At 42.6% G+C, this 25944-nt stretch overlaps 1 protein-coding gene and 1 long non-coding RNA gene across 3 annotated transcripts; both read left to right on the top strand.

Moving 5' to 3' along the window:
- Window positions 1–1135: 1135 nt before the first annotated feature.
- LOC309649836 (leucine-rich repeat-containing protein 37A2-like) lies at window positions 1136–19537 on the top strand (the record flags this gene model as incomplete). Of its 2 annotated transcripts, XM_082440341.1 has the most annotated exons (7): window positions 1136–2096; window positions 2924–4044; window positions 4159–4364; window positions 6755–6826; window positions 13523–13594; window positions 16857–16928; window positions 17562–19537. In XM_082440341.1, the coding sequence occupies 7 exons, from the start codon at window positions 1136–1138 to the stop codon at window positions 17644–17646; spliced, it is 2589 nt and encodes an 862-aa protein (XP_082296467.1). In that variant the 3' UTR covers window positions 17647–19537. The 2 variants fall into 2 exon arrangements, with proteins under 2 accessions (XP_082296467.1, XP_082296466.1); XM_082440340.1 differs by lacking the exon at window positions 16857–16928 and having other exon boundaries at window positions 2924–4364; window positions 17562–19533.
- On the top strand, window positions 10347–13015 carry LOC309649855. The gene is made up of 2 exons (XR_014257335.1): window positions 10347–10383; window positions 11863–13015. It is a non-coding gene; the product is annotated as an uncharacterized lncRNA (long non-coding RNA).
- Window positions 19538–25944: the final 6407 nt, after the last annotated feature.

Raw genomic sequence — 25944 nt, 5'->3', positions numbered from 1 at the left:
TCCTTGGGAAACTCTGCATCCTTCCCAACCCCCCGCCACCCCTGGGCCGCTGGAGTTTGGGGCCACTCGGGTCTCCAGCTCAAATCCCGCCTCATTGTTTGGGGCCAGGGAGGGCAGGGAGGGCTTGGGAAGAGGGCCCGGCAGGAGGTAATTGTCGCCTTTGCAAGGGGAAGGATGGCTGGCGCCCTGGGGACTGTGGGAAAAAGGCCCACTCTGGTGGCGCACATTGGATCTCCGCACGAACCTAATAACTGTGGCGGAACTAAACACGTCATAAATACCGGGTGGGACGTTAGGTGGGGGAGGGGCGCGCGGTTGCTAACGTGAGCCCTGGCGTCGGCGCTGGCACAGCGGTTCAGCTCGGGCGCAGGATGTAGCTCCGGCTCCTCAGTGGCCTGGGTCACTGCGCCTGGGAGCCGCCGCGTGTTATGTCCCCGCTGCGCCTTTGGTTGCCACGGCTCTTCCTCATGTGGCAACAACTGTGGCTTCTAGTCCAGGCATTTCAGCCTCCGGAGTGGGCCCTGGGCCCCGTCCAGGTGACCCCCAACCCCCCCGCGGCTGACCGAGGCTTGGTCTTCACAAGCCTCAGACCCCCCTCCCAAATTGCCCCATGCCCTTACACGCTGGCAGAAGCCGGGGGCTTTAATTAGTTGACGTCCTTGTCTCCAGTCCAGATGTTGGCCCCGCCTCATCAGGAGTTGACTGAGACTGAGGTTCCATACGCGGACACGGATTCGGTTGGGGAGCTGCCTACAGGGCCAGATCAGTTTGCTGTTCCACATCAGGATCTGAATAACAAGCAAACCCAACATCAAAAGCTCCCAGAGGAAGTTCCAGTGCTGGATTGGAATCAGAATCAGGCCTTGGTTCTGCCTTCTCGACACAAAAGTAAGACTAAAAACATAGGTCTAGATCAGGCTGAAGGTCACCAATCATTTGAAATACTTGTTCCACCTCTAGGTAGTAAGAGCTCAAAACCAGTGAAGTTTATTGTTTCACCCCCAAACCTGAAGAAAGATCTAGTTCAGCATCAACGGCTTGCCAAAGTTGTTGTTGGAACTATAGGCCAATTTGAAAAAAAAACTCAGGGTCTAGAACAACAGTTAGCAGGGTGATTATTCAGATCCCTGTATGGATGCCTTTTATCATGAGGACAGCCTACCTACGGATTTTCTGGGGAGCCCAGATGAACCTCCATAGCCCCCTGTGGAAGCTGAAATTTCTCCATCCCAGCAGGAGGCCCAAACTGGTCATTCTAGAGCTCACTGAGGAGGCTGAATCTTTATCCCAGCAAGAGGCCCCTGCTCAGCATCCAGAGCCCACTGAAGAGGTAGAACCACCTCCACTTCAGCAGGAGGCTCCATCTCAGCCTTCAGAGGCCCCTGAGGAACTAGAAACTTCAAGTCCTCAGGAGGCCCTAGCCCAGCCTTTGGAGACACTTAAGGAGGTTGTAGTTCAACCAGTAGCACATCATGGGGTAAATGAAGCTCAGCAGTCAAATTTGTACCATGTCACTGTTAAACCTCTGGGTCTGGCACTTACCATAACTCCACAGGTCACTAACGAGCTTGAACCTTCTCCAGTCCAGCAGGAGACGCCATCTCAGCCTCCAGAGAGCCCTGAGGAGGTTGAACCTCCGCCAGTCCAGCAGCGGGCCCCATCTCAGCCTCCAGAGCTCCCTGAGGAGGTTGAACCTTCTCTACTCCATCAAGAGGCCCCAACTCAGACTCCAGGGTTCCCTACTGAGTATGTACTTCAAATTCCAGTGAGTGATGAGGTAGCATCTCTCCCTGGCGTTCAGCGTCACGCTCATTCAAACTTGCCCAGTGTGACACTTCAACCTCTGGATTTGGGACTTAGCATCACTCCAGAGCCCACTCCAGAAGCTGAATTTCCTACAGCTCAGCAGGAGGCCCTGGCTCCACCTCTTGAGCATCCTGAGGAGACAGAATCTTCTCCAACCCAACAAGAGACCTCAGCTAAGCCTCCAGAGCCTCCTGGAGAGGTTGAGCCTTCACGTGAGTGGGAGCAACCAGCTCCGCCTTCTGAGCCTCCTGGGGAAGTTGAACCTTCTCCAACCCAGCAGGAGACCACAGGTCAGCCTCCAGAGCCTCTTGTGGAAGCTGAGCCTTCTCCAAGTGAACAGGAACAACCGACTCAGCCTTCTGAGCCTACAGAGCCTCCTGAGGAGGTGAAGCCAGCAACCAAGCAGGAGACCCCAGCTCAGCTTTCAGAGTCTTTTGGAGAAGCTGAAAGTTCTGCAACCCAGGAGGAAGCCTCATCTCAGTCTCCAGAGCCCCCTAATGAGGCAGAATCTTCTCCAACCCAGCAAGAGATCCCAGCTCTGTCTTCAGTGGAGACAGAACCTTCTGCAACCCTGCAGGAGCTACCAGCTCAGCCTCCAGAGCCTTCTTGAGGGCAGGTGGAACGTTCTGCAAGTCAACAGGAACAGCCAGCTCAACCTCAAGAGCATCTTGAAATGACAGTTTCACCTCCAAGTCACCCTCATGCTGAGCATTCAAACTTATCCAGTGTCGCTGTCAAACCTGCAGATGAGGAGCTTACCATAACAAAAGAACCCACGCCAGAAAGATGGGACCTTCTCCAAATCAGCACAAGCCTTCAGCTCAGCCCTCAGTGCCCCTTACTAATGCAGAATTTTCTACAACCCAGCATGAGGCCCCCACGCTGCCTTCACAGCCACCTGTGGAGGTTGAACCTTTGCCAGTTCAACAGGAGGCTCCAGCCCAATCTCCAGAAGCCGGTACACATAATAAACCTTCAGTACAAGAGGAGACCCCAGCTCAGTATCCAGAGCATCCTGGAGAAGAAGTTACACCTGCCACAACCCAGCAGGAGACTCCAGATCAGCATCCACAGGCTCCTGAGGTTGTACCTTCTCCACCTCAGCAGGAAGCCTCAGCTCAGCATCCACAGTCTCCTGGTGAGGCTGACTCCTCTCCAGCCCAGTCTCCAGAGCTCTCTAATGTGACTGTAGTTTTCTCTCCAGAGCATCATGTGACAACAGTTTCTCCTGTAGGTCAGGATCAAGCTCAGCTTCTGCAGCGGCCCGATGTCACTGTTAAACCTGTGGATCTTGCACTTACCGTAACTCCAGCGTTCACTAATGAGGTTGAAACTTCTCCACCCCAACAAGAAAACTCGGCTCAGTCTACAGTGTCCCATGAGCAGTTGGAACCTTTGTCAGTCCAGCAAGAGGTTTCAGATCAGCATCCAACCCCCAATGAAAATGTTGAACCTTTTCCAGTTCAGCAGGGAGCCCCAACTCAACCAACATACCCCGAGGTGACATTTCCAAATCCAGAGCAAGTTCAGGCTCAGCATCCAACCTTGACTGAGGTCACAATTCAACCTTTGGACCTTGAACTGACCATAAGGCCCAAACCCACTAAGGAGGATGAACCTTCTCCAACCATGCAGGAGACCTTAACCCAGCCTCCAGAACCACCTAAGGAGGTTTTTGTAGCTCAGCCTCCAGTATACCAGAACCCAATAGATCCAGCACCAGATCAGGATCACACTGAGCCTCCAACATCACCCAGTGTCAGAGTTCAACCTTTAGACCAGGGGCTTACCACAACTCCAGAACCTACTATGGAGGCGGAACATTCCACACCCCTGCCGGAGACTATAGTTCCTCCAACATACCCCGAGGTGACACTTCCAAATCCAGAGCAAGTTCAGGCTCAGCATCCAACCTTGACTGAGGTCACAGTTCAACCTTTGGACCCGGAACTTACGTTAACTCTGGAATCCAATATGGAGGATGAACCTTCTCCAACTATGCAGCAGACCCAAGCTCAGCCTCCAGAGCTCATTAAGGCAGTTGTAGCTCAGTCTCCATTGTATCCCGAGGTGACAGTTCCAGCACCAGATCAGGATCATGCTGAGCATCCAACCTCACGCAGTATCACAGTTAAACCTTTGGACCTGGAGCTTACCACAACTCCAGAACCTACTACAGAGTCTGACCATTCTACAGCCCTGCAGCAGACTACAGCTCCCCCTCCAAAACACCCTCAGGTGACACTTGCACAGCCAAACCTGACTCAAGTCACAGTTCCACCTGTGGACCTGGGAGTTAACATATCTCAGCAACCAAGGCCATCTGAGACAGTCCTTTTTCCTTCGACTCAGTACTCAGTATCCACTGGTCTTCCTGGTGTAAAATATACCCCAGAAAAGAAGGAGCCAGAACAGAATGCCACCACAAACATCAGCATATGTGAGCTCTGTACCTGCAAAAATGAGACACTGTCGTGTGTTGGTCTCAGCCCAAAGCAGAAGCTCCACAGAGTGCCTGAGCCAGAGCCTAACGCCTACAACGGCACCTTCACCATCATGTAAGAATCGCCTTTCCTCATTTGTTCTCTGCATCCTGCCTGACATGGCAGCCTTTCTTCAGGTCTTCCTGGGTCCTCCTTATCTCCCCAATCCACATTGACTGACTTTCTGTTTCCACCTTTTGTTTGTCAATGATTCCTTATCTTCATTCTCCTTCTTACAATTTTTCCTTCTCCTCCAGTCTTTTACTTTTAATTGCCCTTATGTTTTCCTTCTCCCTTTTTTACCCCATTATTTAATTCCTTAACATCTACTCTTCTCCCATCTTTACTCCATCCTCTTTACAGCAACATGCCCCTCTCCCCATCTCATTGGTGGTAATACAACAAAGTGGTTAAGAGTAGAGATTCCGGAGCCAGACTACCTGGGTTTGAACCCAGGTCTGTCGTTTATTAGCTTTATGACTCAATTTCCTCATCTGTAAAATGGGGATTATGGTAGTCATCCTCTCACAGGATGACTCCTATGACTCCTAAATCTCCCCATGACTCCAATCTCATTGGGAGATTTAGATGAGTTAATATAGGTAAAGGTCTTCTATCAGTGCCTAGCATATATTTTAGTGTTAGCTATTATTATTATTCAATCCCTCAGTTATATCTAGAACTCATCTTTGTCCCCTGGCTTTCTATATGTAGCACCCATTTTGTGCCCAACTCAGGGCTAAGTACTGTGGGAGCCACAGAAGTGTATGGCATTGTCTCCAGAACATGACAATGACAAGTGGGAAGAAAGGGGATATGCCTTAAAAGGGAGGTAATATATAATTAAGTGTTAAGAGAAACACAGATAGGTGCTGGAATTCACCAGAACCTGTAATCACAGGGGTGTGGAGGTCACGGAAGGCTGCATGGATAGGCTAAATCTTTAGCTGGGACTTAAAGATTGGCTGTGATTTGTCAGAAGAATAATAGGCAGTACAGTCTAGGCAAAGGTGTGACTGCAGGGATGATCAGAATTTAATAGATTAGTCTGGCTGTAAAGAATTGGGTTAGGCAACAATGAAAGATAGGATTATGAAAATCCTTGGCTATCGGCAATGGGGGTTTGAAAGTTACGCTGTAAGATGTGGGGAGCCACTGCAAGTTTTCAAGCAAGACAGACAAATGATTAAAACAAGAGGCTTATTTTAGATTTCATATGTAGAGCGATCTAGAGACGAAAGCTTGATTCAGGGAGACCAAATAGAATGCTTTAGCAAAATCTAAGAGTAAAGTGAGAAGGGGCCAAATTAGAGTGGTTGTGATGGAAGTAGAAAGAAAATCCCGAGAGTACTACAGAGGAGAAACTGACAAGATGTGGTAATTGACTAGAGTTGGGGGATTGTAGTACAGGAAAGAGACAAAGCACATGTGTTGATGGGCAGAATGATGGTGGTATAACAGGTGGAAATCCAGCAGTTGAGAAGCAGAGTCAGTTTTGAGGGAGATGAGTTCAGTCTTAGGCATCTTTTATTGGTGAGCATAAAGCAACCAGAAGGCTCTGTTTGAGTGGAAATGTCCCTCAGGCAGATGGGCAGACAGGTATCCGTTATGAGGTATTTCTGACTCGCGTGAAAAATGTGCATATAAACTGAACAGTTACATTGTTGCTGAGGGAAGAGGACAAAGCTAAAGCTAAAGATTCAAAGTCATCCACTGAGTTAGTGGTTCAAACTGAACCTCAGGCATTTGACAGCTTCTCTTAAACATGTCTAATTCATGGATACATTCTCACTGTTTAAAAATAGAAATGTCACAGAAGTATATAGGATAAAATGTGAAAATTCCACCCCACCTTCCCTACCACTAATAAGGTAACTCCTGTTACTGTTTTGATGTGTGTCCTTCCTTCCGAGCTCTTTCCTTTGCATTTTGTTCCCCTAATGAGGTAATAACTTTACTCCTTGCTCAGTAACTTGTACTTTTCCCTATGCAATATGCTTAAGAGATATTTTCGTATTAGTCCCTCTAATTTCTAATTGCCCGTATCCTTCTAACACCTGGACAGATTCTGAGGGCACTGAGCCAAAGCTTTGGTGTTGCCTAGCATAGGATTTCTTTATATTCATTTGCTGATATTGATAAATGTTTGCCATTTTTCTCATTGATTTGTAGGAGTCATTTTAGACACATAAGTGATTTTGGAAAAAAAGTAATTGGCATTATGTATCCAAGAAATTGGACAGATAGGAAGTTCAGGTTCTGAGGAGATGCCTCATTGCTTGTGCCAGTGGCCTCACAATATGTTTTTATTAATTGTGCACACTGGGAAGCTGAGAAGCTGTGGGAATTAGAAAGCTGGTCTTTTCTGCATTTGAATATTCCCCACACGGTGGCCATGATTCTTTTCCTTATTCTCTACATTCTTTTCCTACCTATTCAAGGATATGAACTGTGTTTCTTCACAGAAATTTCCAAAGAAACTCTATTTCTTACATTGCTGAAAGTATATGGAAGGCATCCCGCTGGGCTGAGAAGCTGTGAGTATACTCTCCCCAAATAGGAATACAAAAAGTTAACTGCATTGTAAGGTCCTTCTCGGTCCAGAATTTTGAGGTCAATGCCTATGAGAAAAGGTATTTCCCCTTCCATATCCCAAAGCAGCCTAATGATTGAAATTCTGTGTTTATTTTAAAACTCAAATTTGGCAGGACCTCTTTAAAATCAGTAAGAGCCAATTTAAACTTATTTTCCATTATACAAGTAATACATGATTATATTCTCAATAGATAATAATGAAATAACAGGTATAGTGAAAACCCTCCTTGTGCCCTAATCCCCCACCCACTACTTTGAGTTTAGTATTAATCATTCCAGACTCTTTTCCATACGTTTGAGTACATACATATTTACAGATAGCAAAATAGGTTTGTGTGTTTTTCTTATGTTTTTTTTACATAAGTAACATCCTGCAACTTGATTCCTTCATTTCATGGTATGTCTTAGATTTCTTTCCTTCCCAGTACATAGAGGGTTACCCCATTCATTTAAGCTCCTGCATAATATTCCATAGTATGAATGTATCACAGTTTAATAATGCCCCTATTGAAGGATGTTTAGATTATGTCCAGTTTTCTTGTTACTTGCATTGCTGCAATGAATATCCTTGTACCTGCATTTTTGTGAGCCTGGTCATTTATTTCTATAGAATAGTTATCTAGAAATGGGATTGTTGGGGTGAAGACTATTTAGATATAAAATTTTAATTGCCCTCAAAGAAGTTGTGGCAGCTTATACTCCAGTCATCCTGCTGTGATGACATTCATTTCCCCACACCCTTCCGCCACTGGATATTCTCCCTTTTTTTTTTTTTTTTTTTTTTTGCTAATCTGCCGGGTGAAAAAAAGTGGTCCCATCTGAATTTGAATTTTTCTTATTACTTGTGAACTTAAATATCTTTATATGTTTACTGAACATTTGTATTTCATCTCTGAATTGTCTGTCCTTTGCCCATTTTTCTGTTACTATTTTTTTTATTGATTTGTAGAAAAAGTCAGTTTAGATACATAAGTGATTTTGGAAAAAAGCATTCAAAGTAATTTTTCATGACAGTCTGTGGTCATATCCTTAGTTCAACTTGAATAGACAAGTCATAAATGACTTCTGAATTAATAATAAAAGACATAACAGTCAATCTAAAAACAGGTGTTATGACCACCCTTAAAGAGATGCCCCCTTAGTCTGATATCTTATTGGTAAGGAAAAAAATGCTAGAACCAGGCAATTTGTTTTAATTTACAGATTTCCTGAATAGTATATGTAGTTTATATTGCCCGTGATAGTATCTAACTTGGAGATTTTATTTCCCAAACTTGTAAGAAAAATGAAAGTCATTTGGCACAAGAAATAGATAACTTAATTTCCTCTGGGAGTGGAGGGGGGTGGTAGACTGAGGGACAGAGGTAAGAGAAAAAGTTTGAATTGTGTGCTACATATTTTTGGAATTTTGAGATGTGAATATATATGACATATTTTTAAAAAATAAATTGAAATTAAAAAATTAATTTTTAAAAAGCATGTGTTTGGGAGGCGATACACTATAACATGAGTCTGGTAAGGTTTGAAGATTTCTAAGTCAGCTTGAGGTTTATACCTTATAAGCAGAGGTTCCTAACTTGAGGTCAGTGGTTCCCCAAAGCAGAATTTCTTAACCTCCTGCTCCCCCGTGTATACCTCCTGCTCCCCCGTGTATACCTCTTTGGCAAGCTGCAGAAGCTTATGTTCTTGGGATAATGTTTTAAAATGTATAATAAGTCAAACTATATAGAAAAACAAAGGAAACCAACTATATTGAAATCGTTTTCAGAATATTTTTAAAATTAGTGAAATAGTAATAAATATGCTTCTCTTAACACATTAAATAACAAGATACAGTGGTGGGTCTAATAAATATTATAACTCCAGGGTAGTGATGAGAATAAATGATATTTCAAGGTATCTGCAGCATATACGTGATATGAAATGACCTGTGATTTCTACTGGGGACCAAATTAACTATACTGCTGATCTACTGTGGTTTGTTGCCTACATTCATAATGGAAGGAAGTGCTGATTTTAGTTAGAGATTTGTGAAAACCGAGATGTAATTTTATTTCCCATCCAAGTTTGGCACTCTGGATTCAGTCCTCTCTATTCACAGACCTCTGCCCTAGAAGGATGATCCACAAGTCGAAATTGCATGCACACTTTTGCGTGTGTTCAAGAAAGTGCAGTTTTTTAGGGAAAAGAACCATTGCTTTTATGAAATTCTCAGAGGATTCTTGTCTCAAAACATTGAGTCACAAATGTAGGGGAGAAGAAAGACATTTCTTTTCCTGTACTTATCCTCATGAGTGACGATAAGTGGATGATTTGTTTTAAGTAAAAGTATCTGATAGTTGATAACTTGTCACTTTCTGAATTCATTCAATAAATATTTTTTGAGTATCTACTATATGCCAGGAACTGTTTTACATGCTAGGGTTTCAGGCCCAAGAATGAAACAGCCCAAGTATCCCAGTTCTCAGGGGGTTTACAAATATATAAAAATAAGTATATAAGTATAATAAATAGATAGCTATAATTTCAAGCATTGCTAAGTACTTTGGAGAGAAAGAAAGCAGGGGAAGGAGAGTAAATCAGTTCCAGAAAGGCCTCTTGTTTGCATTATATATATAGTTAAATCAATCAAACAAACCAACCCTGAGCCCTCTCAATTTCCTAGAAGTTACAGAGGTGGAGAGAAGGATAATTGTCAATAATACAGAATCAAGAATGAATGTGAAATTCAGAAGATTGCCTTAGACCAGAACCCTGGTCAGAAGTTAGACATGGATCTTTCTTAAATGTTACTTCCTGCCTGGTGTTGATATTTTCATGGTGTGAGAAAGTTTTAGATCTGGCTTTAACTCTGATTCCCCATAGTTTTAAAATTTTTTCTTCAGTCAAAATGAATATTTGGAGTTCTACAGATTAATGTATTTTATTCCAGTTATTCAGTTATTGCTTATTTGAAGCTCCTTTTTGGGTAATTTTTTGGTGACTGACTCATTCTCAGTCTAAACTTTACTTCTAGGCTGAATATACCGTTGTTATTTTTTAAATTTCTACTATCCTGTCATCCAAACAACTTCACAGAAAGAAAGCCCATTAATTTGAAATACATACTGTTTGGTTACCCCCTGTCCTACCATGATATTCAAACTCTAACCAGTCTGATATGGGCATCAGCCAATCAGAGAAGACAGTGCCATAAAGAGTTGAGGATCAGCCCCATCTCTTTGCTGTACTTACTGAATCCTTGTCAACGTTCAAAGTTATAATTAGTATATATGAGTTCCACTTTTGTGTAGCTTTTTTTCATATACCATCATTTCCTGTGACGTTTGTATATCATTTATGGTATATACATACAGTTTTGTCATGCGATATGGGGAGGTAGAGTTTTTTCCTACCTTTGAAGGTGTGAAAAGGGTTACCATAAATGTCGTTGGGCATATTGATTTGGTTTTTTTCTTTTTGGATCATTTCCATGGAAATATGAAACCGCTACTTAGAGGTGAGAAAACAATCAATCTTAGCACCATCTGTTGACCATTCCCCCTAACATGTATTCTGACAATCACTGCGATTCCTTCTAACATGGTGAATTTCAAATTGAGGTCAGGGTCTTTGAAGCATGCTCAGGGCTCCAAGAGTTCTTTGTGGGAATTGAAGTCTTTTGTGTTTTTGTTTTAGTGATCTTTTAAAAATGTGTGTGACTATATTCTGTATAATATGAACCACCTTAATAACTGAGTTGCAGAGTTTCCAGGTAGTAATATTTTAATTCTCATAAGCTATGAGTAAAGAATTAATTTATGAGCTGGAATTAAGCTATGAGATGGAATTAATATAAATATGTGACCAAGAGACACTGTGAGTGAAAAGCAGAAGGTTTTAAATGCAGAACTCAGTGGAAATAGTTTCACAAGGCAACATAGCCTGTGCTCAGATCCCCAAGGCTCCTGAAGGATGTACCACTGTTAATATTACCTGCAAGGAAGGGGATTCTTCCAGGCACGAGAAACCTACCTCTGACGTCTTATAGAGTTTCTTCTGTACTGGCTCTCTCTACTACTCCCTCACTCCACTCTTGGGATACTGGCTATGTGCCTTCCTGCTTATCAGCTATAAGAAACAGGTGCAAAACACCACCCCCTCCTCCCCGCAGCATGTTCCTAGTGTTTATCGCGAGACCAGCGGAAGCAAAGGGCTTAACATTCCTCTGGCAGACCCAGGCGTCAGGCTTGACTGTGAATCGTTCCTGCTCCCTTCATTCTGCGTTCTGGAGAAGTCATTGGCTGGATCTCTCAGTTTCCTAATTTATTCTTTAACTGTCATTTCGGCTTCTCATATACTGAGATTTTTTATTATTGCTAACACTTTTCATTCGTATATTCTTGAGTTGATTAATGGATGCACTATCTGTTTACATCTGTCTGAGGGTAATAACTGTGCTATCCTAAGGTCCTCTTGTGCTTTGTTAACTCTGATTCATTGGCTATAAGCTCTTATGTTTGTTTTTGTTTTCTGTCCTTAATGGAGTTGGCTTTCTCACATTGTTTGGTCCTTCCTGAGTGTAATTCATCTTTGTAGTTGAGATGCTACTGCGTTTGTTTCCCAGCTTTAGGGGAGAAGTGAAATGAGCTGTTGGGGCTTATTACTCCCAATGGGTTCCCCTGAGAATAAGGCAGAGGTGGAAGGTGCCTTCTGGTGGCTAGTCAGGGAGTGCACACCTTTCTTCCAGGGTTCTGGGACCTTGCCCCCTTTCTAACACCAATTGCTCCTGCCTAGAGGAAGACACCTTTTGCTGCCTGGATCAAGGGGGAAAGATGTGGGTTTGATGTGAGCTGTAGGCTGCTCCTACCGCACTATTCCAACTGATCACCCTGTAGTAGCTCCAGGACGTTTCTGGTAGGGGAGCATTTGTGGAGCTGCTCCCACACCTTGAGCTAAGGTTGTGATTCTTAAGTTATATCTTTTCAGTCATTCTTAGGGATTTTGGTGGAATTTGAAGGGGTGGAGACGTGACATGTTTCAATCGGCCAACTTGAAATAGCACAACTTCTTAGGAAACAATTTTCTGTCCCTATTACATCCTAGACAAACTCAGGCAAATATGTATCAGGATACAAATACAAGAATGTTCAAAGCAGTATTGTTTTTAATAAATAAAAACTAGAAAAATCTCGGTATACACCAACAGTTGAATGAATAAAGTGTGGTATAATCATACTTAGAAGTCATACACTTCATCAGAAACATAATGCAAGCCACATAAGTAATCTTAAATTTTCTGGTAGCCACTTAAAAACAAAAGTAAAATGAAACAGATGAAATAAATGTTAATATCTTTTACTTAACTCTTATATACAAAATATTATCATTTTAACATGTAATCATTATATACATTATTAATAAGATATTCTACATTTTTTTATACTAAGTATTTAAAAATATCCAAAGTATTATCATATCTACATGTAATCAATATAAAAATTAATGAGAGAATCTACATTATTTCCCATACTAACTCTTTGAAATCACAACTTGGTTGCTAAATTTTATTACAAATACTTGATTGGTATTGAGATTTCATAAAATTTCCAGTCAAAAATGTAGTATCACATATGCAAATTGTTGCTAACATAAACATTTTCCAATAATTACATTGAGTATCAGTTTTTTAAATTTTAATTTTAAAATAATTGAAATTAATTAAATTAAAAATTCAACTCAGTCACATTAGCCACTTTCAAATACTCAGAAGCCTCATTTACTTGGACATGCAACACTACATACTACAGGCAAAAATAAAATAATTTTACGAAATAATGTTGAATGAAAGAAGCAATGTGGAAAATAATACATATAATATGATTCCACTTATATAAAGTTCAAGAAGAAGCAAGACTAAACTGTGTTGTTTATGGCTGATAGAGAAAAGGCAAAACTACATTTAAAAAGCAAGGAAATTATTATTAAAGTCAGGATAATGGTTCCCTCTAGGAAGTCAGAGAGAGGGTTGTGATTGGAAAAGGGCACACGGGGTCTTCTGGGATGCTGGCAGGATTCTTTCCTGACATGAATGGTATTACGTGGGGGTCTGTTTTGTAATTATTAAACAGTTGAACAGTTGTTCAATTGAATTATTGAACAGTTATGTATATTTTATGCACATTTTAGTTTTCAGAAAATTTTTAATGGGGGAAAAAATCAGATGGCTTCATTTGCCCTGATATAGTTCTGTGTGGGACTTCCCAATAAGGTTTGGGGAAAGAGAGGAGGGAAGGGCAGCTCTGCAACGTTGGTGCCACCCAGAGCTGGGTTCTAACAGAGACTTCGTGATCTAGAGAATAGGCATTAACTTTATGATTTGGTGGGAAGAGTGGGTGGGGCGTGTGTGTGTGTGTGTGTGTGTGTGTGTGTGCACACGCATGCACATGCATGATGGAGAGAGGGACACAAAGGAGGACGTGAAAAGAAGGTTTAAATGAAAACAGAGCAGAAATCACCATCCCTAAATTAAATAAGAATTAGGTTGTTTAGGTGGCACCATTACCTAGCTTTCCTCCACATATAGGAGTTAGTCCTATGTAGTATATAGTTGTAGTTATTTTGCAATTTGATCCAGAAATAACCTTTTCATTTTTCAGAATTCTCAGTGAAAATTATTTGACTGAATTACATAAGGACTCCTTTGAAGGCTTGCTATCCCTCCGATATTTGTAAGTTAATCGTATTTCTTTATGAGTTCTTATCTATAAAGTAGATTATCTATAAAGTAATTAAGGGGTTCAAGTTAGATAATCTCTTCAGTTTCTTCTAGCAATAAAATTCTACAATACTTTAAGTCTCTGTAGGGCCCCAGCCCATCACTCGCACTAAATATCTCCTATTCATTTTTAATTTTTTCATTATATAGACAAGGTATAGATAGAAAAATACACTTTAGTTGTAGAGGAAAAGTGGTAATGAGGTCTGAGCAATTATAGACTCCCATATGAACCTTGTTATGTAAGTGTTCATATACTCTCCATCTGTATTTATATTTTGTTTATGACGTATGGATCAAATCTGGCCCACAGTCCATTTTTATACAGCCCATAAGTTAAAAGTGATTTTTAAAGGGCTGTAAATGAGAAAAAAAAGAGAGGAAGAAAAATGTGTGACAGAGACTGTATGTGGCCTGCAAAGCCTAAAATATTGACTTATCTGGCCTTTACAGAAAAGGTTTGAAAAAGTTGCTTTAGTGAAATGAGAGGCATTAAAGTTAACCTCAAATTGTCCCCTACAGGACAAGAAAATATAGAACACTTACATTAATATGAATGCCATTAACTCATAACTTTGATAATTTAATCTAAATTAAATGAACATTTAAATATTAAATATTTAAGCAGATGAATTATGTAAACAGTATTGTCAAGGGACTTCCCTGGTGGTCTAGTAGTTAAGACTTTGCCTTCCAATGCAGGGGGTGTGAGTTCGATCCCTGGTCAGGGAGCTAATATTCCACATGCCTCATGGCCAAAAAACCAAAACATAAAAAAAAAGAAGCAATATTGTAACAAATTCAATAAAGACTTTAAAAATGGTCCACATCCAAAAAAAATATCTTAAAAATAAAATCAGTATTGTCAAGAACACATTAAGTTACCAAAAGAACAAACTGTTGTTAAGGATTTCGATGCAGGAATTGTGATACCAATATTAAGAATGTTTAAGATGATGGTTAAGTGGTATATTTAGAAATGTTTACACTAAATAAGCATATCAGAAATGCCCCTAACAAAAATCTCTCCAGCCTTTTGTTTTCTGGTTTTTGTTTGTTTGTTTGTTTTGTTTTTTGGGCCACGCCACACGACTTGCGGAATCTTAGTTCCCTGACCAGGGATTGAACCCAGGTCCCCAGCAGTGGAAGCGCCGAGTCCTAACCCCTGGACTGCCAGGGAATTCCCTCTCCAGCTTCTTTATCAAAGAGGAAATGCTTGCCTAGTATTTCTTTTTATTTAGGGATAAGGAGATAAGTGTGTTTTTTGCTATAAAAGCTCAGTTTTTGTCCTTTGTCCATGGCATCCAAAGCTGTGTATGTCATTAATCCTTATTAAGCCAATTAATGATCCTCTTTAGCAAATAGATTCTTCTTGCATATAAAAAAGGCTTAAGGGAAGTGGGTATAAAGAGCCTCACATAACCCTAAAAATAGTTCTTTTAATTATCAAACCTTCCAAGCCTTAAGGGGCAATCACCTTTATATTAGTCTCTTCTCTGCCATCTGGGCTCCAAACCTTACAAACACAGTTTGGAGAAAAACAAATCAGATAACCGCACAGTGGAATAGGCCCTTCATTACTTCTACTATGAAATACTTTATAATGTGATTATTTCATGTTAGCATAATTATTCTCATTCTTTAAAAAAAAATGCCAATCAATAAAATAGCGAAAACAGAATATGCTAATCAGCACTATGCCTAGTGTTGTGAACACGAAGATGGGTAAGACAGGACTCCTTTTAGCAACTCATGATCTCACAGGGAAAATAAACATAGAAGCTCAAACCATAATGACAAAGTGCTGTGGAGGCACCATGAAGTAATAAAATTACATTTCTTTTAAAACAGTCAATTCCTCCTTCTATCCACTCCCCAGCTATTTGTTGATTTTATAAATATTTGAGTTTGCTTTATGTCTGCGCGTTGGCTTTAAACATGATAGACGATGCACATAAGCAGGATCTAGTCCATACTTTGAAGGAGTTTATGCTCAGAGGAAATGGGTTGCAAAAACAGCTATATTTAAAGAAAGAAATGAATATGGGCAAAGAGAGCTATAAGTTGGTATTGGAGCACAAAAGAGGGAAAAAAGACTTCAAATTGGATCAGGGAAGATGTTACTAGAGCAATGCTGTTTAAACGGGACCTCGAAGGGCCATTGGGTATCAATGACAGACACCTTGGGAAGAATAAGCTTGCAAAAGGAAAGTGGGAGAAAGGCAAAACACAGGAAAAATACTCTGAGTACCTGTAGAGTACAAGTGGGAAGAGTAGGAGATTAGAGCCAGATCATCTAGGGCTTTGGAGGCCAAGCCAAGGATAACATGTCAAGCTACCATGTTACCACAGCAGCGCTTTAGGACAAGCTTTAGCCTCCAACAGAACCAACCACTTGGAGGGCTTGTGAAAACACAAGCTCCACCCCCATAGTTACTGATTCAAGAGGTCCAGAGTAGGGCTGAGTATTTGTATCTTCAATAAGTTCACAAGTGATGCTGGTATTTGAGAACCACTCCCGGAGAGTTAATCTGGTGATCACGTGGAGGATGGCTTAGAAAGGGAGAGGGTAGAGATGCAAACACCAGTCAGAAGACAGTTAAACCCATCCCGGTGAAATGAGAGACTAAGCTGGAATCAATGGAAATAAAATAGTCAGCTATAGTCAAGAGTAGCTATTTTCGAATAAAAGTCAATATGATAGAAAGTGTAATACTGAATTAAAGTTACATATTAATGAGAGAAGTAACTTCCTTTCAAGTGTGTGAAAGGGTATCTTTTATTTCTTCTGGTAATGAATTCACCTAGAAAATCAGAACTCTACTGGGAAGTGTGTAAATATAAGAATATTCCTTTTAATATTAGAAATTATAATGATATATAGAGATAAAAACTTTGAGCTCATAATCTAGAATTTGATGGGACCACGAAAGGTGGAATCTAATCAATTCTTCTGCTCTCAGGAAAGATTACCTCCAAAATCTATCAAGATCTATTGTTGTATATTTAATTTATGAAGATCCTGAAGGTGAGACTCTTAAGAGAGGTGAAGGCAGGGTTAGGGGCTCTGGAAGGTTCAAATAATAATTCCTAAGGTTTGGAGTTTAAACCAAAGCTTCTTATTTATTATTATCATTCTAAAGTCTACTAGTTATTCCTACTAATTAGATATCTAATGGCTAATTGAGGCAATATTTTCCTTTTACTTTTCCTAGAGATTTATCCTGCAATAAAATACAGTCTATCGAAAGATATACATTTGAACCACTACTTTTTTTGCAGGTTATGTAAGTTACAAGTATAACTTCATTATATTTGGAATTTTTGTAAAGCTTAATTTTTTATAAAATTAATTTGTTACTCATTTTGAAATATGATTAAAATTACTACTAAAATTTTGTAGCAAATCCTTTTTGTCTCTAGCAAAGATTAGTGTGAGAATTATTACACAGATCAGAGTGAATCATTATAGAGAGCAGTGGTTCTCAACCAGGGTGATTTTGCACGCAGGTGACATTTGGTAGCGTCTGGAGACATTTTTGCTTGTCAGAACTGTATATGCTACTGGCATCTAGTGGACAGAGGCCAGAGATGCTACTAAACATCCAACAGTGTACAGGAGAGCCTCCCACAGCAAAGAATTATCCAGCCCAAAATGTCACTAGTGCTGCCTTTCTAGAGAAATAAAGATCACTTAACACAAGTATTTAATGAGCATTTACTATTTTGTATCTAATGCACCGCATATATAATCATGAAAGTATAAATCATAATATCCTCCACAGTGAGATTTCTTTAGCGTATGGAGGGAGTAGTGTTGTTATGTTTCATCACATATAAATTAGAATTATTGCCAAAGGATAAATGTTCTGAAAGAATATATATTTTTCTTCTTCTTTTGCTTGTGTCTTTTTTTGTAGAAGTCTTGGTTGCAATTTACTCACAGAACTGTGCTTTGGAACGTTTCAGGCCTGGCATGGAATGCAGTTTTTACACAAGTTGTAAGTGAAATAGAAGATGAATACATGTAAAAAACTGTGTGTAAAAACATCATGCAGTTCTTGGTTAGCTGGGTGTAAGCCCAGTATGAATTCTGGAAAGTATGTCTTGAGAGCCATTTATTTTTTTTCAAATGAGGAAAGTAAGGTACAAAGAGGCCAAGAGACTTGTTTAACTCATATATATGAAACGCTCTGCTTTCCATAGTACTGATCTTTGGCACGGGCAATAAAAGGCACCAAGCAAAAACACTCAAATTAGCATTGTCATGGAATCCCACTGATGCCTCTCCAATATGCGAATGGTCCATGAAGTTCCACTTTTGAATTTCACTTTGATTCCTGCTCATGTGCAAAGTTCCTAACTGCTTAAAATGTATGCAACACAGAGCTGCAAAGAACTAAGTTTAGCACTGAATTCTTCAGCGAGCAAAAGGTGTGGGTGCTTCCCCAACCATTATTAGCTCTTTTAAATGGTAAAGCAGAAAGAATTCCTGAACACCCACCACAGGGCTCTCCCCAGCCACCCACAACATTATTTTTCAAAAAGCATATATCTCTGAAGTGAATTATCTGTGGCCAATAGGAAGCTTTGAGGTATGGAAAAAGACGTTGTTTGTGTTCAGCTGTAGTGTGAGAAATACAAAGAAAATACATTGCTGTAGCCTAATTCAATATACTTTCTTTGCTGACTACTCTTCAATAAGAAGTGTGGGTTTTACACCCCTTCAGCTCAAAAACACCTGGCGTTGATCCTTAGTTGGTCTCTGGAATGTTCTCACTGGAATGAAAGCTGGGTAGACTGCAGGCAGTGCAGCATCGGAGAGAACATAGCTGCCATTCAAAAGGGCTGCCAGAGAAAAGGTGTCCATAGGGAAATATCATTTCTCAAAATATGGTCTGTGGACCTCTACACTCAAACATCTCTGGGATGCTTCTTTAAAAGGCTGATCCTGGGACTTCCCTGATGGTCCAGTGGTAAAGAATCCGCCTTCCAGACTTCCCTGGTGGCCACAGTAGTTAAGAATCCGCCTGCCCACGCAGGGGACATGGGTTCAAGCCCTGGTCCGGGAAGATCCCACATGCCGCGGAGCAACTAAGGCTGTGTGCCACAACTACTGAGCCTGTGCTCTAGAGTCTGCGAGCCACAGCTACTGAGCCCTCGTGCTGCAACTACTGAAACCCGCACGACTAGAGCCCGTGCTCCACAACAAGAGAAGCCACCGCAATGAGAAGCCCGTGCACCACAACGAAGAGTAGCTCCCGCTCGCTGCAACTAGAGAAAGCCCGCGTGCAGCAATGAAGACCCAGCGCAGCCAAAAATAAATTTTAAAAAAAAATAATAATAATATAAATAAATAAAGAATCTGCCTTCCAATGCAGGCGATGTGGGTTCAATCCCTGGTCGGGGAACTAGGATCCCACATGCCACAGGGCAACTAAGCCCGCGCGTCACAACTACTGAGTTTGCACGCCTCAACGAGAGAGCCCGCACGTCACAAACTACAGAGCCCACGCGTTCTGGAAACCGTGCCACAACTAGAGAGAGAGAACCCGCTCGCCACAACTAGAGCGAAGCCCAAGCCCCACAACGAAGATCCTGCACGCTGCAACAAAATGATCCCGCGCGCTGCAACAAAAGGATCCTGCATGCTGCAACTAAGACCTGACGCAGCCAAAACGTAAAGAAAATAAATAAATAATAAATAAAAATTTAAAAATAAGGCTGATCCTAAATAAGTAAATAAAAATAAAAGTCTAGTCCTGGACACACACATGCCCCCCCTTATCAAAAATAAACAAAGCCACATGCTACTTAAAGTGGTAAAATCAGAGTTCAGTCAATAATGTACAATTGCAATGGTAGAGGGAAAGAGACCATCATGAACTGAACTCAACTGTGACTGGTACAGGGGTTTTAAAGGGAGGATGAGGGGATGAGGAGGGGGGAGGGTCTGTCTAGTCAGAGAAGTGAGAAGGGGAAGAGGGGGTGGTCATGTGAAACCCATCTGTTCTGGCTAACTGATGCCTCTCAAAGTTAGGCTCCTACCCTGTCCCAGAAGCTGCGAGACAAGGGCCCTATCTTTAGGTGTTGGCTAGAACAAACAGCAAATCCTTTAGGCAGCCTTGAACTTTTTTCAGGCAGGCACTTTAAGGAGGGCTAGTGTCATCCTAGAGATGTGGTCTTGAGCTGTTAGAAACTATGTTAGTGTTTGTTGAAGTCTTTATAGGCCAAGGTTGGATCTAGAGGAAGGCTCAGAGGAGCCTGGCTAGAGTTTGGTCCAGCAGAGAGTCTGTCACCCTCCAAACCCATGTGCCCACCGGTCCTGAGTCAACCTCAGAAGCAGAGGGACCCATTTTAACAAGCCTAGTTACGCTCACTGAACTGCTGAGGTGTGGAAGGAAGAGGGGCAGGGAAGTAGGGGCTGCAGAGGTTCTCTGGCTTCTTCAGGGTCGGAGGTGAGCAGGGATTTGAGGGTGGGAGAGGCCAGGTGCGAAGATGACTGGGAGGCAGACTGGACTGTTATCTTGGACACTGGACGGCTCCCCCCACCACCCCACCCCCCCATGGAGGTCAGGGCCTCTCACTCCTGGGGAGCACCAGGCCCCGGCCAGTTCTGGCCCCTGAGGTCCTGGTGAGAGTGAGATGCTGTTGACACCTGGAGGATGGCAGTGGAGCACCAGCTTGGGGACGTGGGGGGAGCACGCGCATTCAAGAAGAGGACAAGTCCCGAGGCCTGAAAGAGAAGCGGAATCATGGTTCAAGGTGAGGCCTTAGGCGCTGGACGGTAATGTTGGAAAGAGGGTTTGGCGCCACACTGTGGAATATTTCGGTAAGACTTCGATCTGTGAACAATATGAAGGCTTCGGGTGGAAGACGGTCACACGGAGAATGGTGGAGCTTGGCTTCCTGACACACGAGCCACTAAACTAACCCTGGACTACTTAACCAGATTCTTACACGAGAGATCAATAAATGTCTTTCTCATTTAACCCACTGTTGTTTAGGGTCTCTATTGCAGCAGCTGAGCTTATAACCTAATAAAAGAGTGGGTACATGTATTGGTTAGTTATTGCCACAATAATGCTATGTAATCAACCCATCCAGAAATTCAGTGGGTTGGAATAACGATTCCCATCAGTCTGCCGTTTGGCTGGTACAGCTATGGTTTAATGCTCTGCTGGCTGGGTCTGCTCTGCTTCTCATTGCTGGTCTGCGGATCAGCCAAGGTAGCTCTTTTCCATGTGTGTTCATCCTGGGGCCCAGGCTGAAGAGGCAGCAGCTACCCAAGAGAAGCATACAGGGGCAAGCATCATCAGGCTTCCTCCAGCTAGGCACGGAACGGGCACACTCTCATTTCTGCCCATTCCATGGGCCAAAGCAAGTCACATGGCCAAGACCCAAACCAGGGGACTGGACAGTACACTCTGCCCACAATGAGACGTGGCAAAGAGTATGGATGCAGGGAGGGATGAGGAATCGGGGCTAGTAATTCTATCTGTCCCAGGATGTGGCTGAGTCTTGGTTTGGGATGTGTGCAGATGATTGTGATTTTATTCTGCATCAATAAACAGCAGCCATAGGACCTGTTGGTAAGGATATTCCTAGTTCTGTAACAGAAGTGTTCCGCAGAATGCACGCCTTCACACTCTTTCAGGTGTCACCTCTAAATGGAATATTGTGAAAGACAGTGTCCATCAGCGTGCAGACCCAAACACTGTTCTCTATTAGGTCAGGAACGCTGACAAGGCAAGAATCATATCTCCTTCCTCTCCCCCATGTCTAGTAGCAGGCCCTGCCCCCAGTGATGACTCAGGAATATTCTTCAGTGAATTTTAGACCATTTCTTCATTCTCCCCATATGATTCCTTGTGAAATACAGACCGACCTCCTAGAGGTCAGCACAAGATGCTATGTATTGGCCCCATAAGCTGCAAAGGGACTATGCCATTTGGCGCTGAGTTTTTCACCCACATCAGCCTCACATAGGGACCTCAGAGAAGAAAAGGTTTGTACAGGGTAAACATCAAAACAGGTTAGTGAAATGTCTTTCTCTAGACTCCATTTGAAACTGGAAAGAGACTCATTGCCTGAAATATCCTAAGAGGAAGGCTGTCTAAAAGCACAATCCTAGGGAGTTCCCTGGCGGTCTAGTTGTTAGGACTAGGCGCTTTCACTACCTAGGGCCCAGGTTCGATCCCTGGTCGGAGAACTAAGATCCCACGAGCTGTGTGGTGTGACCAAAAAAAAAAAAATTTTTTTTAAATAAAAGCACAATCCTAGTTAGGGATCCATGTGGACTTAAAGACAACTTTAAGAACAGTGAGATTCATCATCAGAGCCCGCATGGCTCCACAAAGCCCCTTGGCCCCTCTCATCATGTCTTTGTCCCTGTCATCGGGGCAGAAGCAAAACTGGCCCCAGATGCTCTCTGTTCATTGTTGCCTTGCCCTGCAGACTTTTCACCCTAAAGGAGAACCACTTAAAGGGAGCCATGATTAACCCTAAAGAATACCACCATCACCACTGAATTCCAGACACAGGGCATGAGGGTGGAAAGCGTATTTTAGGGCAGTGACTCATGGTAAGTTGTAGCTTCCAGTCCCTAAAAGGGACTATTCAATGTCAAACTACTCAGGCCCAGGCCGGTAAAAGTGGAGGGGTGGAGAATGCAGCATTCTTGAGAGATGTGTTGGTTATGATGCATGTAAAAGATTTTAGAGCTTTTTATTAAAAGTGATGACTTCTCTAGGCTGGGTAAGGGATTGTCTTACTGGATTACCAGAGCAGGTTTTAAAAATAAGGCAGACTGGAACAATCTATCTCCAAGATGTATGTGTTAAGTGAACAAAGCAAGATGCTACTATACACTTTGTGTTGGATGTACAGTATAGAACTGCACAGTCCAATACAGTAGCCATTACTGCATGTAGCTATGTAAATCCCAATTTAAATTAATGCAAATTAAATAAATTTTAAAAGTCAGCTCCTAAGTCACACTAGCCACATTTCAAGTGCTCAATAGTCGCATGTGGCTAACGGCTACCATATTGGACAATGCAGATAGACTGTTTTCATCACTATGGTTCTATTGGATGATGCTGGTACAGAATATCTCCGGAAGGACACACAAGAAACTGATAATGGTTGTTGCTCTCAGGGAAGAAAACTGGGAGACTGCAACACCATATTCCATTTTGTACCTTTTGAATTTTATATCATGTATTTGTATTAAGTACTTAAATTTAAAAAAACAAACTGGGAATTAGAAATCCCCTATAGGGGGGCTTCCCTGGTGGTCCAGTGCGTAAGACTCCATGTTCCCAATGCAGGAAGCCCGGGTTCGATCCCTGGTCGGGGAACTAGATCCCGCATACATGCTGCAACTAACAGTTCTCATGCTGCAACTAAAGAAGCCCACATGCCACAACTAAAGATCCTACATGCCGCAACTAAGACCCAGTGCAGCCATAAATAAATAAATAGAAATCTCCATGTAAGGTCACTGTACCAGGACAGTGATTCCCAGGAGATGACTTTGCAATCAGCCTAAAACAAAATAAGCTAATAGATATTATGATTTCACATTTAATTTTTTTTCGCAGTGTAAACTTTTAGCTCCTGCCACCATCTCTCTGCTCCTGTGAGCTCACAGACAACAATGTGAAGTAGCAAGGGGATGTTAAAGGAAAAACAGGGCTTTCCTGGTGGCGCAGTGGTTAAGAATCTGCCTGCCAATGCAGGGGACACGGGTTCCATCCCTGGTCCGGGAAGACCCCACATGCCGCGGAGCAACTATGCACGTGCGCCACAACTACTGAGCCTGCGCTCTAGAGCCCGCGAGCCACAGCTACTGAAGCCCGCACGCCTAGAGCCCGTGCTCCACAGCAAGAGAAGCCACCGCAATGAGAAGCCTGCGCACCACAACGAAGAGTAGCCCCTGCTCGATGCAACTAAAGAAAGCCCACGTGCATTAACGAAGACCTCATGCAGCCAAAAATAAATAAATTAATGAATTTTTATTTTTATTTTATTTTTTTAATTCATTATTCTTTTTTTTCCTTTTTTAAAAAATTTTATTTATTTATTTATTTTGGGCTGTGTTGGGTCTTCGTTTCTGCGCGAGGGCTTTCTCTAGTTGCAGCAAGCGGGGGCCACTCTTCATTGCGGTGCGCGGGCCTCTCACTGTCGCGGCCTCTCTTGTTGCGGAGCACAGGCTCCAGATGCGCAGGCTCAGTAGTTGTGGCTCACAGGCCCAGTTGCTCTGCGGCATTTGGGATCCTCCCAGACCAGGGCTCGAACCCATGTCCCCTGCACTGGCAGGCAGATTCTCAACCACTGCGCCACCAGAGAAGCCCCTAATTTTTTTTTTTTTTTAAAAAGGAAAAACAACCTACTGTCAAGCACTGGTTGACAGCATTTTTTTTTTTCCTGAGAAATGTATGCAGATGATTGTGATTTTATTCTGCATCAATAAACAGCTGCCATGGGACCTGTTGGTAAGGGTATTCCTAGTTGTGTAACAGAAAGAAGTGTTCTGCAGAATGCATACCTTCCAAGTGAAACAGGAGGAAGGGGGCAGGGCACAACCTCTAAAAGAATAACATAGCCCTTGAGGATATGACATAAACTGGTTAGAACCAACTAGGTCCAAGATGGTGGAAGATTCAACTTCCAGTAGACCTTGAGCCTCTCACCTTCTGAGATGGCCCACGCTCTGTGGAGTGTGTTTCTCCCATGGCCACTCTCACTTTCCCAGACGACACCATGCACAACTCAGATGGGACTTGTACCCACAGACCAGGACTCGAACCCGGCCAGAACCCAGATTGGGACTTGAACCCACTGGCTTTTAGTTGAGATCACATATCTGGTCTCAGGACTTCATGGAGCTCAGGTTCCTGATGTCTATCACAGAAAGAATTCAGTAAGAGACAAAATGATAGGTAAGAAATGGATTAATTTAGAGAGATACACATTCCATAGACAGAATGTCTCAAAAGGCAAGAGCAGCCCCAGGGAATGGGGTCATCTTGGAAAGTGAGAGCCCTCAAGAGCTATGTCATTCTTCCAGAGGTTGTGCCCTGGCCCCTTCCCTCCTGTTTCACAAGCACCCTGCCTCCTGAATGAGTTTGAGAATTGGTGTAATAGGGAACGGCGATCCTGCTCGTAACTTGTATCCAGACCAGTTAAGGAGGGAATGTGGGTGAGACAGGAAGGGGGCAGGGCACAACCTCTAAAGAATGACATAGCCCGAGCATGCGACATAAACGTTAGAACCAACTAGGTCCAAGATGGCGGACGAGTCGACTTCCACTAGACCTTGAGCCTCAGTACACACTCGTAACACATCAGCACGCTAAATGACACACCCACAGGCGCCATGACAGTTCCAAGGCTGATCATAAATGGTCAAAAAGTGGGCATAGTCCAAATTCTGGAAATCCCCACCCCTTCCCCAAAATAGCTGAAATACTCCTCCCACTCATTAGCCTATGAAATTACCCACCCCTATGAAAACTGACAGCCCCATACCCTGGGGCCTCTCTCACCTTCTGAGATGGCCCACACTCTGTCTGTGGAGTGTGTATCTCCCTGAATAAACCTTCTTTCACTTTACTATAGCTCACTCTTGAATTCTTTCCTGCGGGAAGCCAAGAACCCACACTCGGCAGCCATCCCAGGGACTCCCCTGAGACCTGGGACGTGACCATCCACTCACGCCCCACTTTCTTTCCCGCAACAGGGGTAGGGGGAATATGCAACACCACATGATGCTTTTAGAGAAGGAATAAGCATAGACCAAAAGGGGACAGGAGATTAGACGTTGCTCTGCTCAAGAGGCAACCCGTGGAGAGGTGGGTTTCCAAGATGTGGCCGCAAGTCCTGGGAAGACGAGTTACAGCAGGGGGCCTCGTAACACACGTGTGCACCAAGCCCTGTTTGCAGAGCCGATAAATCCTGTGTCTTCACAAATAGAATTATTGTATCACTAACAGCTATCACATATTGAGTGTGTATGTTATCTCATCTTACAGCGACCTGTGAGGTAGATCTTATTCTCCCCAATTAACAGATAAGGAAACTGAGACTTGGGGGTGGGGGTGGGGGAGTAAATAACTTGCCCAGGTTCACAAAGATAATATATTAGTCACTGCTCTTTATGTTCCAAATGAAAGCAATCCAACTAAAATATGCTTAAACCACAAATGGCATACAGTATATCAGCTCATATAACCAGGAAGCCTACGGGCTTAGAGCTGGCTGCTTCCGGGACTCAAACAATGTCATCCTCTCCTTATC

The sequence above is a fragment of the Balaenoptera physalus genome (genome assembly GCF_965194825.1).
Source record: "Balaenoptera physalus genome assembly, chromosome: 20".
Classification (NCBI taxonomy): domain Eukaryota; kingdom Metazoa; phylum Chordata; class Mammalia; order Artiodactyla; family Balaenopteridae; genus Balaenoptera; species Balaenoptera physalus.
This window is presented reverse-complemented; position numbering and strand designations above follow the sequence as displayed.